Raw genomic sequence first — 14,042 nt, 5'->3', positions numbered from 1 at the left:
CTCCATCAGGTTGGTGTTTCCCTGAACAATAGTATAGAATGAGGAGGGCTGCTCCCCTCATTCAGTATGGCAGCACCTAATTGTCTTGGGAATTTGAGCTAATAACCATCATTATGAACAGAAACCAAAGAATCTCTTTGCCATTAATATTTTGTAATTTCTGGCTAAAATTTTATGTCATTTTGTGAAAGTGAAGGGTTACACATATACCTGCTTTCTGAGTGTCGGCACACTTTCCCTACCAGTTTATGATTAATTTTATTTACCTAGAATTTGTGAAAGGATTCTTAGAGAAATATCACAGACAACCATAGATCATCCTGTCTGAGCTTCCTCATGCCATAATTCATTAGATGACTCATCTCATAGGTGAGATGGCCTCACCTCCTTTTGAGGCTACTCTGTTCCCTTGCTTAGGGTTAAGAGAACTTGATGGATCTCATGTTCCCCCTTGGTCTGCAGAGCTCACATTTACTTGGAGCTGTTCTGGTGAAACACAAAGGCAATGCTACACAGTGCTTGTCAGCAGCAAAGTGGGAAAATTGTGTAGCTTCTTGTTCTCCACATGCACATTAACAGACAATGACAATTTCAGGCAAATTCAGTGTCACAGAAAACACACAAACATTAACTCAAACAAATGTTTCAGACTAAAAAGTGCTCTTTCCACTTTAATGTTGAATGGTAATAAAAATATTTGCATCTGTGTTCATCTGCTGTGGATGGTTTCATTTGCAATTGTAAATTGCTGTACTGTAAATGAAATGCAGTAAAAGGTACATGGCTTTAAAATTATACAGATTTCCTTCATTCTACATATTCCATATTCATAAATTATACAAATCCTATGAAAAGCTGAGAATATTTGAGGTAATACTAGAGGTGTTAAATTAAAAGCAGAAGCAGGAAAGATGGCTGTTTTAAGAAAGCTTCTATTTAAGTGGAAAATTAAAATGAAGTGATCCGCTTTCAGAGATACCTGTGGGATGACCCCACCCAGAATAATTTTGAATTTGCAAGGATGCTGATGAGCAGGTAATTTCCAGAAACATTACTGCATCAAAGTGTGATATTACTTGAAAATAACAAGTGCTTCCTAGACTTGTTTCCAAGCTGCTAGAAATGCTAGCAACAGATTCATTTGTATTTATGGTTTTATAAGTGTTGTGAAGGTTATGTATAAATAATGTAAAATAATAAGAAGTATAGTGTTTGAAATATTAGTTATTCAACACAGTATTTAGTACAAAACATCCTTTATATTAGGTAGGAAATTAAGAAAAAGCATCAGCATGGAAGGAATCTTTATAGTCCTTTAAATTTTCCAAGTATTGCCTTTCACCTTCTGTTTGAATATATTCAATAGGTTTACATAATTTGTTATCATTCATTGAAATAAAAAATTTAGAAGTGATCCCAAATAAGAGGTGTCAAAAGAGATATAATGAAAATGTAGAATTTAATAGTAAATTCCATACTTTCATAACTTGTCACTCCGTTAGATTCATAGATTTTAAAATCTATGAATCATAGATTTTAAAAGATTAGACTTAAAAGATTTTAAAATATCTAAAATCTAGATTCATAGATTTTAAAAGATGGTTACTCATGTGCCTAAGTGCTTCCTGACAACTTCCCAATTTTTGAGACTTTTAAATCTCATAGAATTAAATGTTTATTTATATAAATGAGCAGAGATTAAACATAAATATTAGGAAGTATTGCAAAACATGTATGTCTTTGCTCTTGTAATCAATTGTGTTATGATGCTATTCACATCAAATCAACATGATCAAAGAGAAACATTATTTTTAAATGCCTTATTATAATGAAATGAAGAAATTCTTAAAGGAGGGGAATCCTTCACATTAAGTAACAGCTGTCTGCCTTTGCTTTTGTTCAGTAGGAGATCTGTCAGCTCTTTCAGTACCTGAGAACAATTCAGCAAAAGAAACTACTGAGGATGTGTCCAAGGATAGATGCTAAAAGACCTAATAAAGGCTAAAATATGCATCACTGAAATAGATGGGAAATTTTATTGGAAATCAATACTAATAAATCTCAACTCTAAACATCATGGAGGACAGTATCAAGATCTTGTGGAAAATTTATATAATAGGAATAAAAGAACAAAGGACAAAAACAAATAAGATATTTTTTCTTTACACCTTTTTTGCTCAATACTTTGGAAAGTGTCTGGAAGATGAGTCTTCTAAGCTGACCAATCTGCTGAATATCTATATACCATTAGGGCCCTCTTTTCTGGAAAGGATGTATCCAAGACAATATTGTCCATTAAAATGGGCCAACTTTAACAATAGTCATTGCCTTTTTGAAGATTTTTTTGTGCTCTTACTTCTCAGCCAGTAGTCAGACAAATAAGCAACTACTATTGGTTACTTACACGTTAGAAAAGAACCTTTTTCCACCTTCTTTTTGGGAGATGAATATACTTTTGTGCACTGCTCCATTGAAATGATGCCACTTCAAGCTGTGACTATCTCAACATAGTTAAGCAAACAATCCCTGTACCTCAGGTTTAACTGAGTGTCATAGTGTCACCCTGAGAATTAAGCTTTCTGATCTTGTTTTCATAGTTTCTAGCCAGTTTCCCAGGAAAGTAACTATAAGCATAGATGTTTATACATTCCATTAAAGAAATGTCTTTTGATGGACGTTTCCCACAACCAGTGTGGTTGGGAAGGTGGTAACCTGACTATCCAATCCCTGGTCATTGTTGAGAATCTATAAATACTGAAACCACAGAATAAATCACACTCTTTTTCCTCTCACACATTGAGCTGTGTCTTTGTGAATCATTTCATATCCAACAGTGACAGTCATAGTTTCTTTAATTTCTTTAATATGAAGGGAGCTAGTGGAGAATCAGCGGCAGTAGAAAAACCAAAGCTAATTGCAGAAGCAGCAGCAGAGACTGCAGCTCTAGGAAGAGCTATTAAAGAGGATTTTGCACTGATTGTGGCTCTCATCATTCCTCGTCCCAGCACCCTAACTCTGGAGAATCCACAAAGGACAGTGTTTAGACCATCAGGTCATTCTGACTTTTCCTTCTTGAACTAAATCTCAATTTTTTTCTGTCCCATCAACATTACCATGAAGGAAGAAATATTCCCAAAAATTCTACTGTGATCTTTAAAATACTGACTAGATCTAGGTAATTTGTAATCTTTTAGTTACCTGGTGTCAATATCCAGTGTCTGGGGCACAGACCTGTAAATGTTTGGAGTTATCCCCATTTTCACCTAGGATAGTATGATTAGAAGCTCCCTTCAACTGCGACAACTAGTTTTCATCATCCTTTGAATCCTAAAAATGATTCTTTTTTATTTCCAGTTGCTCTTCATCACAATTCTCTCTTATTGTCATGAAGAAGGATTTCTAAATTGTTGAGAAATAAAGTCCAGCTTTGAAAGTATTCACTTTCATTCCATTCCTCCCAAAGGATTTATGAGGACTTTCCACACTCCTACCACTGGAAGTAGGACAGACAGAGTTAACAACACAGGGTCAAGGCTTGTAAAAATCCAAAAGACCTCTCAGAGAGGAAGCCCCTAATGTTTGCCTAGATTCTACCACAGATAAAATAGTATATACCTTCCTATTTTTAGTGTTATTTCAGCATTTGCACATATTACTTATTCCAGGGACAGTTTCTGCATGGTTATTTAAGTAAAAGGAAAAACAAAGATTCAGACTGCAAGTTAAAAAAATGGCTTGCAGTCACAAATAGTTCCTAAAGTCTCATCAAGCAATTAGAAAATAAAACATTATCAGTGTTTTTCATCCTGCTACCTTCAGCAGTACACAAAATTTTAATTGGTGCCTCCCAGCAGCAATATATATCATCACCAGTATCTTAAATGGGTGCACATTTTTTATCTGCAATATATATGCAGATAATACATTTTTATATGCAATACATAAATACTTATGCATGCCCTATAATAATAATTTTAGAAATTATAGGGTCTCTAAAGATGTTTTTGCATGGAGATCTAAAATTATTCAGAATTATTACAAACATTTTAAAGCAATTTTAATTATTTTCTTTTTACTCTTGATTGTACAGTAGAAACTGTGGCTTCTAGGCAAAGTTGCCTTCAGCAGCAAATAAAATGAAGAAGATGTGCCTTGTGAACTGTGGCTCATTTCTGTAGTGATTTGTATCACGGTGCAAATATCATGCTACTTAATGCATTTTCTGACAGTAATTTACAAACAGTCTAAATTAGAAAATTGTTCAGAGAACAAATCCCAAAGCAGATTTCATTCCCTTGCAAATTAAGGAAGTAGGGGTTATAAAAGTGGTATGTCGGGAATACAGTTAAGCAAAAATATGGCAAATGTTGCATTTCAGCAGATTATTAAACAAATTACTAGCTCTATCTAAAACACAATGTTTAGGCTGGAGAGAGAAACACAAAGCAATGGAAAGAAGAAAATGCTATGAACATTTTCTCTAACCTGTACATCATTAAATGTTCTGGAAAAAAGAAGCCATATAAATTTAAAATATTTTTTCTGCTGATTTGTTGAACGGAACCGTTTAGGTTTCACGACACCCTTCAGCAGAGCATCCCTCTAAAGCAAGGGGATTCACTCACAGCAGGTGGCTGGGTCCTCATCGCTGCCATCAGGGCAATCCGGGTGAGTCTCACCGGCTGATCCAGGCACCATGGGCTGCCCATCCCTGCAGGTGGAGTCTCTCAAGAAGCAGAAACCTGGTGGCTCTGATGGTGCAGCATCCAAGAGCTGGATGTTATTCAAGCAGATGAAGCCTTCCCTGCTCTGGAGTGCTCCTTTAAACACAAGCTGTCAATTGTTACAGTTAAAATATTTGCATTAACAGACAACAGATTGAAACTGATTTTTATTTATGCAAAACAGTTATAGGTGCAAAAAGTGCTGCATAATTTCTATTGCAAAATTGTGATAAATTTCAAATCAGAGTCTAATATTTCATATGACTATCTCAGGTTGAAATTACAGAAAAAATTAAGCTGAAGTTTAATGAATTCCAAGAATGAAGTTAAAAATAAAAATGTCTATTTTAAAGAAAAGCTCCAAATCTCATGAACATTTAGCTAAAAACTACTAATGTCCCAGAAAGGTGGCCTGAAATGTAACGTCTTGAAGACTCCATCTTCCTTTCTGAAGTGTCTTCAAAACCTCACTTTATCCCCAAGAGAAAATTTCCAGTTAGAAGTGCATTAATGGGCTGGAGATTGCCCTCAGACACCAGCTGGCACAGCAGAGCTTAAGAACTGTTTTGTCACCTAAAATAAAATGGAGTCACCCAGTCTCTGCAGTGGGGTCGGTCCCTACCTGCTTGTAATCCTGGAGCTGCTCTGGGCACTGGATGGGAGGTGGCCAATTTGCTTATGTCAAAAGCTTTCTAGGAACCATGCTGATGTTGTAATTATTTGGGCAATCACACCAATCCTGGGTCTGTGCCCTCACCCTGCTTATTTTACTGCTATTGACATAGACACAGACATTCAAGGAGCATTTCTCTCTCTGACAGAGTTCCCTTGCTCTGAGCAGATTTAGCACAAGCTGATTTATAGCAGTGAAGTTCCAGGACATCTGTTGCTCCTGGCCACGGTGGAGCCCATCTCTGCTGGCTCTCAATGCAATGAAATTACCCCATTTTTGCTCTCCAGGCTTCTTTCACCTGAGTTAAAGCAGCAAGCAAGAGGAAGAAAGCTTGGATTCATCAAAAAGATTAGGATGGCAATAAAAGAAAGGACTGAGAAACAAGAGCAGGAGCTGGAGGAATAAATAAAAATAGATTTGTGGGTTTTGGCAGGTGGGGACATGACCAAAGTGTGAGTCTCAGAAAATACTTATGTGCAAGGGTCAGAAAGCACTGTGTAAGAGTATCTGACAAAACAGAAGGAAACTAGAACAGAAGTGATTTGGAGAATAAGCAGAAGGGTCTAGCACACTCCCCAAAGCCTGGGAATCAGGTTGGAGTGAAATTTCAAGAGATATTTTTCTTTCTAAAATGTAAGAGTTATATAGGTCATTATCTTCCACTGAAGAAAATTTCTTCAAAATTGAGAAAGTCTTCTTATTAATTTCCATTCTCTCTATACCAGTTCAAAAAGCCAAATGTTGTGCTGAAAATATAAAATGAGCACAAATTAAAGATAGGAGGTTTTCTTCCCTGAGTGGAGGGATCCTTGCACTCTTTGTGAAAGAATATATAGTTTTGTCTTCCTACTTATATACATGCAACCTGAGCAGGCGTTTGTTTATTTATTTCTATATACTATAGATAGCTTAATTACACATCTGTTTGTTTATTCAATATTATCCTTGTGAGAAAAGGAGAGACACACACAAGAACACACGCTTAGAATCTACTAGTTTGCTGAAAGGCATTCACTCTAACATCTGTCAAAACATCAAATCCTGCAAAGGACAAAGTTTTTGTCCTTTCATGGAGATTATATTTTCAGCTGATCGCTGAAGCAGTAAAATATGATGGTTTCTTACAGAACTACAAAAAAACCCCTGTAAATGGGTAAAATTTACTTAGAATGGAAACTTGTAAAATAATATAAAAATTAAATGGTTGCAATTTAGCATTTATCTCTGTGTCTGAAATTTCAAGGAGACGGTATCTTCTCAATTAGTGTTTTACATCATTTCACTGAAGTTCTACAAAGATCATTTACATCATCTCAATAATGTATATACATTTAAATGAGTTGGTAATTCCTGAGTTTAACTCAGATGACTAATTAGAATCAGATGAGATTTGTATTCACTTTTTTGCATATTATTCAAGTCCAGCAGCTTCTGTATGTCATGTTTGCGTAGATGCTTCCTTGTGCTACAACCAGAGATTTACTTATATTGAAGCAATGAAAAAATAGCAAAACATTCAATACACAAACAATTTCAACAAATTTTTGGACTTCCTAGAAGATTTACAAACAATGAAGTAAAGCATCTTCAAAAATTGAGAACATGCCTTTTTCATTCATACCTTTGTATTTTCTAGCTCTGTTGGAAGCTGTATATTCACTTGGACCCATTCCTTATTAGTCATGATGTTGGTTTCCCACAAGACATGTTCCTCCTGTAAAATGTAGAAAACATTGTTATACAGATGATTTTTGTTCCTCCAGAAGTTATCAAGGCCATTTTTTGTCCTCCATTATTTCATCTCCCTGCCAAACAATCATTTTATGCAAAGTCGCCCTATGTGGAAAAAAGAGCTTCTCATATTCATTTGCAATCTCTGTACTGAGGTCTATTGGAAAGAGGGGAAACAACACATATTTGCTGTGACTAAACAGACTAATAATATAATTATCAGGAGTTCAGTTTGTAGAATTAAAGTTAATTAATATGTAAATTAAGCCATGTTATTGTTGAATTTAACAATATGTTTCCATGGTGTTCTCTACACAAGTTTTCTTTTCATAAATAACTGCTTATAATATGTTGTGTAATTAATTAGATTTAGTTCTCTTAGAACTGGATTTTGGGACTGCCAGAATTACCCCATCAATTGTGCTAAAAACTTTTTTTTTTTTTTAATCTGTAAAGCAAGTGCACAGAGTACAACCTAACAACATTTAGTCATGCCCTGAGTTACCTTAATCCCCCCATTTTCATTCCACCTCCTAAGGATAACAGGAAGAGTGCTACATATGGTAAGGCTCCCTTTATGCAAGAACCCCAAGCCCTTTTCATTCAATAATCTGACAAAAGTATCTCGCACTCACTCTGCTTCTGGTCACGATCCCACTTGGAACATACTGAGGCAAGAAGGAAAGAAGGCAGAAATTTGAACTTTATATACCCACACAAAATCTTTTCAAGAAGCAGTTGCAAAATAGAGAAAAACCAGCAAGGCAGAAAAAAAAACTCAGGGAAAGTTAATATAGGCTATACATACAAACAGACTTACCATTAAAAATATCAATAGAGAAACTACTTTTAGGAAGCTGCACAGTGTTGGTCATACCTTTTCTGCAAAGGATATTACAGAATTAGCAGCAGTTCAGAAAAAGATGCAAAGCAGGATAAGAGAAATGGAGAGTCTCTTGTGTGAAGAGAAATTGAAAGTATAAAAATTATTTATCTTACAGGATATTAATGAAAGGGGTTATGATAAGCATGTTAGCAATACTACAGAAAAGGACAGTTATAGTTTTTCCTGGATTATAATATAAAAGAGAGGAGAAACGGGCTGTCTACGGCTTGATAGGCTGCGAGCCAGCAGAACAAAATTGGTATGATTTGTGATGTGCAGACAATTAATGCTCTTTTCCTACCAAGGCCATTCTGACATATTAGCAAAGCTGGAAGATTAAATTCCTGTTGAACATGTGTTCAAAGATCAGTTTTGGAGAAGTGCAAGACAGGGCTGAGGCAATACGCTATTTTCAAACAATGACAGAAGAGTTCAAATTGAATAAAGCACATACCTGATTTCAGAAATAAAAGTCAGCTGTGAGTTTCTACATTAGTATAGGATGTATTAGTCCACTTGTTTACATGACATATTCAGCAAAAGTCATTGAATACTGAGGACACTTCATTCGGGATAAAACTTGCTTAATTTTACCAAATAATTCAGCTCCCAAAGGAAATAGATTAGCCTACATTAGGCACATTTAAGACATAGAAAAGGATGATGTACTAGGAACCATACTGCAAGGCAGGTTAAAACCATAGCCTGTGGTTACATTTCAGCTTTTATTTAACATGCTCCCGCTCACCTGCTTGTACAAACTCTTCAAATACATTTTTTGTGTTTTGTATATCTTTTGGGGAGCACTGTATTTGCTGTGTATTTGACTGGATGCACCTCAATAATATAATTTTGTTCACATTCAGATAACAGCTTAGAAACCCAGCCCCATAACCATTTTTCCTTCAAACTAATTTTAATACAAATAGCTTGCAGCAGTAAACTTGAGTTTTCTGTACAGTAGCCAGACCTTTTGGGACTTTTATTTACATTGAAAGCTGTAAGTCACCTCAGATGAACCAATATTTTAAACAGATTTTGCCCTGTGATTTATACAGCTCTAATAAGTCAACAATAAAATTTCTTTTCCTCACAATACCTCCAGTATTCACCCTGCTTGCCATATCCTTCCATCTCTTTGCTACAAATGGGTTAACCCCTCTAGCACATTCCTTGTGTCACTAGCCTTCTTCTAAAATATGGAAGGTATTGCTTTTCCAGTACTTTCCTTCAAGATTTATTTTGGTGATGCAGGGGAGCAGTTGCTGAAGATAACTTTAGTCTATTCCCCTTACTGTGATATATTGCTATCAATAAACAACTTTTTGTAAAGCTAAAATGAGCAAGAATTGTTCCTTTTCCCCACAATGTTTTTTTCTGAGATAATGCCACTCAGATTTGAAGGATGGAAGAGAAATCACAACTTTTTATAAAAGTCTCCATTTATAAAATACCTTTTATCTTTTTTTTATATTTCTCTATCAATACATGCATTGCTGTGTAACTGCACCCATTATTTTGTCCCTACTTCTCTTTTCAGAGAGTAATTTACAACAAAGGCTTATTTGTTCCCCCACAATGATTAATCAACTTTACTTTCTGCAGAGGAGTGTATCACATGACTTTTGCAAGTGTTGTTGAACACATAGAAAAATTTTAGTGCATTAGGATACGAATATACCTGCACATATAAGCATTAGTTGAAAGTATCTTTTATTGCTTAATTTCTGTGTTTTTCAAAGCCATACAACATGTAAAGATTAAGACAATACAAGGAAGAATAAGCCCATTGTCTAAAGGGAGTAACAAACAATTAATGAACAGCAAATTATAGACTCAACATTATATTATTTGATTTCTGTTTTTACCAAAAATGTTAAAATACATCTGTCAGTTAACAGACAGTTAATTTTGTTAATTGAATGTAAAAACTGGGGAATGAGATGCTGGAAAGCAGTGTAATGGAAAGGGACCTGGGGGTCCTGGGCCGTGGCAAGTTGGATATGAGCCAGCAGTGCCCTGGCAGCCAGGAGGGCCAGCCCTGTCCTGGGGGTCATCAGGCACAGCATGGTCAGCCAGGCAAGGGAGGGAATTGTCCCGCTCTGCTCTGAGCTGGGGCGGCCTTACCTCGAGTGCTGGGAGTGGTTCTGGGTGCCACAATATAAAAAAGACATTAAACTGTTAGAGTGTCCAAAGGAGGGCCATGAGGATGGTGAAGGACATTGAGGGGAAGCCTTGTGAGGAGCAGCTGAGGTCTCTTGGTCTGTTTGGCCTGGAGGAGACTGAGGGGAGACCTCATTGTAGTTACAACTTCATAGTGAGGGGAAGAGGAGGGTCAGGCACTGATCTCTCTTGTGACCAGTGACAAGAACTGAGGGAATGGCCTGAGGTGGTGTCAGGGGAGGGTTAGGCTGGATACTGGGAAAAGGTTCTTCAACCAGAGGGAGGCTGGTTACTGGGACAGCTCCCCAGGGATGTGGTCACAGCACCAGCCTGGCAGAGGTCAAGAAGTGTTTGGACAATGCTCTCAGACACATGGTGTGACACTTGGGGTATCCTGTGCAGGGCCAGGAGTTGGACTTTGATGATGTTAGTTTGTACCTTCCAACTCAGGAAATTCTATGATTCTGTGAATATTTTATGTTCAACTCAGGACATTCTATGATACTGTGAATATTTTATGTTAGTTGAACAGTTAATATTGCAAAATGGAAATTCAAACATGGACCAGAATAGACAAATAGTGTTACAAATACGTATAAGCCAGAAGTACTGAAAAGTGGAATGAAATTGCAAACTTTTAAGTAAAGGTTGCACACTGGAAGGAATATTTTACTATCAACAGCAAACTCTGAGAATCTGTGGAGAATGTGGAGGAAATTAGACAATTGTGAGAACAAAGGATATATATGGCAGCTAAGGGATAAATACAGAAAGTGCAATTATAGTGAAGATGCTGAACAACTCTTAAGACAAGGGAACAAATTGCTAACATCCTTGTAAGTAGCTAAAGAATTACAAACAGAAACCAACATTAGCTGCTTCTGATGAGGAGCAAATTGTGTTTAGCAGTGTAATCTTTTTTTTTTTTTTTAATCATAAACAGACTTGAAAAATTAGTTACCTCCTTTTATTAAAGTTTATTAACAATCTGATATAACACATGCTTTAAAAAAATTATGGTGATTTGGTGCAAATAAAATTACTGTAAAATGTGTGTGCAAATAGAAATGAGAGCTTATTTCAGAGAGGAGATGTCAATAGTTTTCTATTAAACTAAAAGAAAATTCTAATAATGTTCTGCATGTGTCCATTCCGGAGATTGATATAATTGTAGTGCTGACTGACTGGAGAGTGTGGAGAGTCAGATGAAAAATAATTTTTAAAACAACATAGATAATACTATATTGGGAGGAATTAAAAGCACTCTGAAGGATATAATTTGCATTTAAAATCATCTCAGTATGCAGAAACCAGTTCCAAACCAGTAAGACAAAGTTCAAAGACATGAATCACAATTACAAAAGAAACCTCAGTAGTGTTTAAAGAAGAGCAGTTTGGCAAGCCATCAATAAAAGAGTAAAAGCTGCAGATTATCATGGACTGCAAGTTAAATATAAGTAAACAACAGGTTACTGCTGACAAATGGAGTCCATTTTCTTTATCCTTTTTCATACCCAAGAGCAATTTAAATTTGTTGTCTTCTGATTGATACCATAATATCTGTATTAGAAAATATCTTCACTCATCTTTGCTCTCTCTGTTGAAAGAGTGAGGAAAGCCAGGGATAACTTTACAACATCTGTGTCTCTTGCCTCTAAGAACAGTACTGAAACTGTACATTGGATATAATCCAGTCTCCAGGTGTGTTGGGCCTGTCAGTGCTGGGATTTAACAAGAGTTCAAAGACGAGAGGTTTTGATCAATAAGTACAGCAGTAGGATGTGCAGGAAACTGCAAGGTACACGCAATTGAGAGGTTATTTCGAAAGACAACTTCCAGGACAGCAGCTCTGTTGTCTTCCAGAGTCAGAACAAGCACTCAACCCATACTTCTGTTTCTTAGTATTGGCTAGTTTTGAAGATTCATTTGTCTTTCATAAACAACCTAATGATACAGTAGCAAAACGTGTGAAAGCCAACTCTCCCTTTATTTCAGTTTAAGAAGTCTTAAACATGGGGCTGTAGGTTGTTTTATTTTTCCTGAAATTACCAGCAGAAGCTTATGCTTCTGAAGATTTTTCTAGCAAATTTTGCAATATGAGTAACTCACATCAGCTTTAAATAAGTCTATGTGCAATAAATATGCTTCTGATTGAAGGAGAAATTCAATACCTAAAACATAAAAGGGCTAAGAGAATCTCTGAAAACAGAGTGGGCTGATGTAATAAATGCCAGAAAATGTTCTTCTAATGAGCATGTAAGAACCAGCTTATCAATAATTCAATCTAGGCTCCCAGTTCAATGGGAACTCAGATGTCAGTTTTCTTATGGTTTTCACTTACATAATTTGCTCTGTTTTCAGGGAAAGAAAACTCTTAAATTGGGTCCATTGATGCTACTTAGGCGAGCTGCTGAAATCAATATTCCTATTCTGTCTCAAGGTTGCTGTGAGTGTCATACCTGGGAATTTATTGGCAAGTACTATGGCACAAAACTCTGTGCGTTCTGAACAGAACACTGATTGTGTTACAATTCCCTGACACAGTAATGGGTCACAGAAAAATACAACTATTGGCTTTTATAAATGAAACATGAGCAAAAGCCTGGGGTTGTTTTCATGAATATTCAAAGACACAATTGGAAGGAAATAAATTATTTCCATTACCTGTCCTTATTTTAAGACCTTTTGGTTGTGTTACACTTTGGGGTTTTTAGCGTCTTATCGTAGTGAATGAAGTGGACCTAACATTTCAAAATGTGTATTGTTGGGTGATAAGAATTCAACTCCAGCATCAAGATATGAGAGCCATTAACTTAATGAGAACAGCTCTACTGCTCTTGCTTTCATTAAGCAGCAGTGCAAAGCATCAATACTAACCTATTAAACCACACTTCCAAAAGAGAACATCCTAATATTGGAAAGTCTCACAAGGTAAGGGAGCTAAGAATGATGGAAATAGTTAGCAATGCTCAACTGACATTTGTGTTTCATTCTGTCAGAGCTCTTTTATCCACTAATAGGTAGAAGAATAGAAAAATGACTGCTCTAACATTTGGGCAGAGAAAAGCAGGTATTTAATCAAGAACATTCCAGTTATCTTAAGTCAACAACTTTCTTTTTTAATATGTCTCCACAGACAAAAGCATTTATTTTCTTATTTCCATAGCAAGAAAGAGTCTAGAAAAACTGTTCCTATAGATCTCCCCCCTGAAATCTGCAATTGATTTTATTCTGTAATAGCTGGGTTTGTCCTTGAAGTCTCATTGCAGAACATTCACCTATCAAATTAGTTTATAGCTGAGATGGCGAACACCCAGGTTTTGCAATTGCACAGCCCAGTGGAATGGTACCAAGTTACTTTTTTTTGCACAAACTGACTCAGGGGACAGGCATGTAGCAGCAGGTATCTTTCATCTGTCTGGTAACACCTGGGCTGCCATACCTTTACCTTTTGGAAGTGAACACATTTCCCCTTACCTGGTTCATAAGCAGCACTGCCTTGAGAACACTGCTATCTGCCATGGAGTAGTGAAACTGAAAATGGCAATTCTTGCTGGAACAATGACACATGGAGCTGTTTAGATGGGCCCTTTCATATAAAGCACTGTAATTAGCATCTAACCACTTGAAATGGCCTGAAGAAAAAAGGAAAGGAAATAAAGGTCACTTTTTCACAAAACACTTTTTTTTTTCAGTCTTTAAAAATAAGGAAAATAAGAACTGCTCTCATGCAATTACACCAAAGACCCGTCCCAGCAAGAATGAAATCTGATCATCATGTTGATGATGTGACTTGGATGTCATCTGTTACCTATTATATATATACACCTCTATATCTATATCTAATCTAGAACTACATATATGT

At 36.2% G+C, this 14,042-nt stretch overlaps 1 protein-coding gene across 2 annotated transcripts in view; it reads right to left on the bottom strand.

Moving 5' to 3' along the window:
- Positions 1 to 14,042, bottom strand: part of MALRD1 (MAM and LDL receptor class A domain containing 1) — a 246,864-nt gene that overhangs the window by 210,123 nt on the left and 22,699 nt on the right. For both annotated transcript variants that reach the window (XM_086859185.1, XM_023920197.2), the window contains exons 7-9: positions 13,655 to 13,812; positions 7,019 to 7,111; positions 4,626 to 4,833 (exon numbers count right to left, since the gene is read on the bottom strand). In XM_086859185.1, coding sequence (XP_086715311.1) covers positions 4,626 to 4,833; positions 7,019 to 7,111; positions 13,655 to 13,812 — 459 coding nt within the window. The remainder of the gene's footprint in view (positions 1 to 4,625; positions 4,834 to 7,018; positions 7,112 to 13,654; positions 13,813 to 14,042) is intronic.

Source organism: Cyanistes caeruleus, chromosome 1 (assembly GCF_971803275.1).
Source record: "Cyanistes caeruleus chromosome 1, bCyaCae1.hap1.1, whole genome shotgun sequence".
NCBI classification, from domain to species: Eukaryota; Metazoa; Chordata; class Aves; order Passeriformes; family Paridae; genus Cyanistes; species Cyanistes caeruleus.
The sequence above is the reverse complement of the archived record's forward strand: the minus strand, read 5'-3'. Positions and strand labels throughout refer to the sequence as shown.